This window comes from Hydra viridissima, unplaced genomic scaffold (assembly GCF_058129835.1).
Source record: "Hydra viridissima isolate aposymbiotic clone 2 unplaced genomic scaffold, HvirCarnegie_v1 scaffold_12, whole genome shotgun sequence".
Taxonomy (NCBI): domain Eukaryota; kingdom Metazoa; phylum Cnidaria; class Hydrozoa; order Anthoathecata; family Hydridae; genus Hydra; species Hydra viridissima.
Window position 1 is genome coordinate 2,166,047 of NW_028324311.1, and position 1,755 is coordinate 2,167,801.

At 27.5% G+C, this 1,755-nt stretch overlaps 1 protein-coding gene across 1 annotated transcript in view; it reads right to left on the bottom strand.

Moving 5' to 3' along the window:
* LOC149880714 (uncharacterized) overlaps positions 1–83 on the bottom strand; it is a 981-nt gene extending 898 nt beyond the window's left edge. Inside the window, exon 1 of the mRNA XM_090067866.1 lies at positions 1–83. This exon is cut by the window's left edge and continues 898 nt beyond it. Within this exon, the coding sequence (XP_089923992.1) occupies positions 1–83 (83 nt within the window).
* Positions 84–1,755: the final 1,672 nt, after the last annotated feature.

Genomic DNA, 1,755 nt, shown 5'->3' on the forward strand with positions numbered 1-1,755 from the left:
TCAATGTTGTATTTGAATTTTGCTCCTATTTCTGTTAAGGAAAGAGAGTCAAATTCGTTTATTGTTGGTCTTCGAAGGGCCATGATATTAAGATAAATAAACTTACTAGACAGTTAGTACTGAAACATTCCTTTTTATATGACAGTTACAATGAAAATAATTTTTCACGGGGGGTTAACTTAAAGTATTAGAAAAAAAATCAACAGTTTGAAATATGTACATTTTTAATGCAAAAAGTTTAGTAATGCTAAATTTATTTTAGTATATAACCAATAAAAGATTTTTCAACTTATTTGATAAAAATTTTAAAAGATATTCTAGACAACAAAGTAATGATCCCAGCTAAACCAAATTTGCGTGATAAATTTAAATGTCAATGAATTCTCAAAACGTTCCATAATTAGAAGTTTTTGTTATGAATATAAAAACCAGGTTGTTAGTACTTTTAAAAGATAACTTTTAAAATAAAAAAAATCATTTTTCAAGATGGCGAATATTAGAGATTTGTCGTATATTTTTGTACTTTCAACTTCAGATTAGAGCATTTTCCATTGATTTTGAGACCCATGTTTTTATACGATTCTTAATTAGCATAAAATTCTCTATCAGAATCAATCATAAAAATAGGGGGGGGGGGGGGAGAAAGTCGAGTAGCGCCTCATTTTCTTATGCAACTGAGATATACTTATTATGATTTTAGTTTTAGAAAGAGTTTAAAATGTTGATTTATATGGAAACATTTATAAATAATCAGTCAACTAAATAAAAAAATTCGTTGCTACGGACCGTAGCCATTATTAAAATTTGACTTTTTTAAAGTTACTACTGCGCTTGCGTATAATAACTTGTCACCTCTGAACGACCGTGCACATAAAACAAGATGAACCAAAGTAACCATTAATGTAACCAATAAAACAAGATGAGAGAAAAAGTTTCTTTACCTAAAAAATTAACTTAATTTTATGGTATATTATCAATTTAATTCTATTATATATTATTAATTTAGTTTTATCATACTCTCCTGGAGGAAGTATGATAAATGTTGTAATAACAATGCTCAGGAAATTTGACTCACTCAAAAAAAAAGGATGATTTCAATGCTTCTGGTACTTCAAGTGCCGGAAATTTCAAAAGTTGAAAAAATCAGTCCATCACCAAAGAAGAAACTAACTGAAGTTCTGAATATCAATTTTAACTAAACTTTTTTTGTAAACTCTGATTTAGTTCTTCGGCTATTGCGCTAATTCAAAGTTGAAATGCATTTCAAGATGTCTTTCAATTTTTCTTCTGCGCAATAATAAAAACTTTACGTCTTTATTGCCTCACAATTTGCTTTCTTTATAATAAATGCAAAGATATGTTAAAAATACAAAATTTTTTTATAAAACTCATTTTTTAAAAAATTTTTAACTAGTACAAATATTATTTTATCGCTTTTATCCAAAGAGTAAAGCTTTACAGAGATATTTAGGATTAAATGATCCCTACCAAAGTGCCCAACTTAAAAATTTAAGGGAAGTTCGGGTCAAAAACAAAACAGCTTCTAAAACTTTTGAATCTCCGTGAAAGACTTTTGTTGTGCATGCATTTTGTTTTGATTAAACTGGAATTTCTCATTAGTGTAAGATAATGGACAGTCAATTTTATGTCAAGCTAGTATTTTTGCAAATAGATTAAATGGTTAAACGCTGTTTTTGTCACAAAAACTTTGTGATGATTTTTGTTTATGTTAATGTACTCTCATTAAAAGTATAT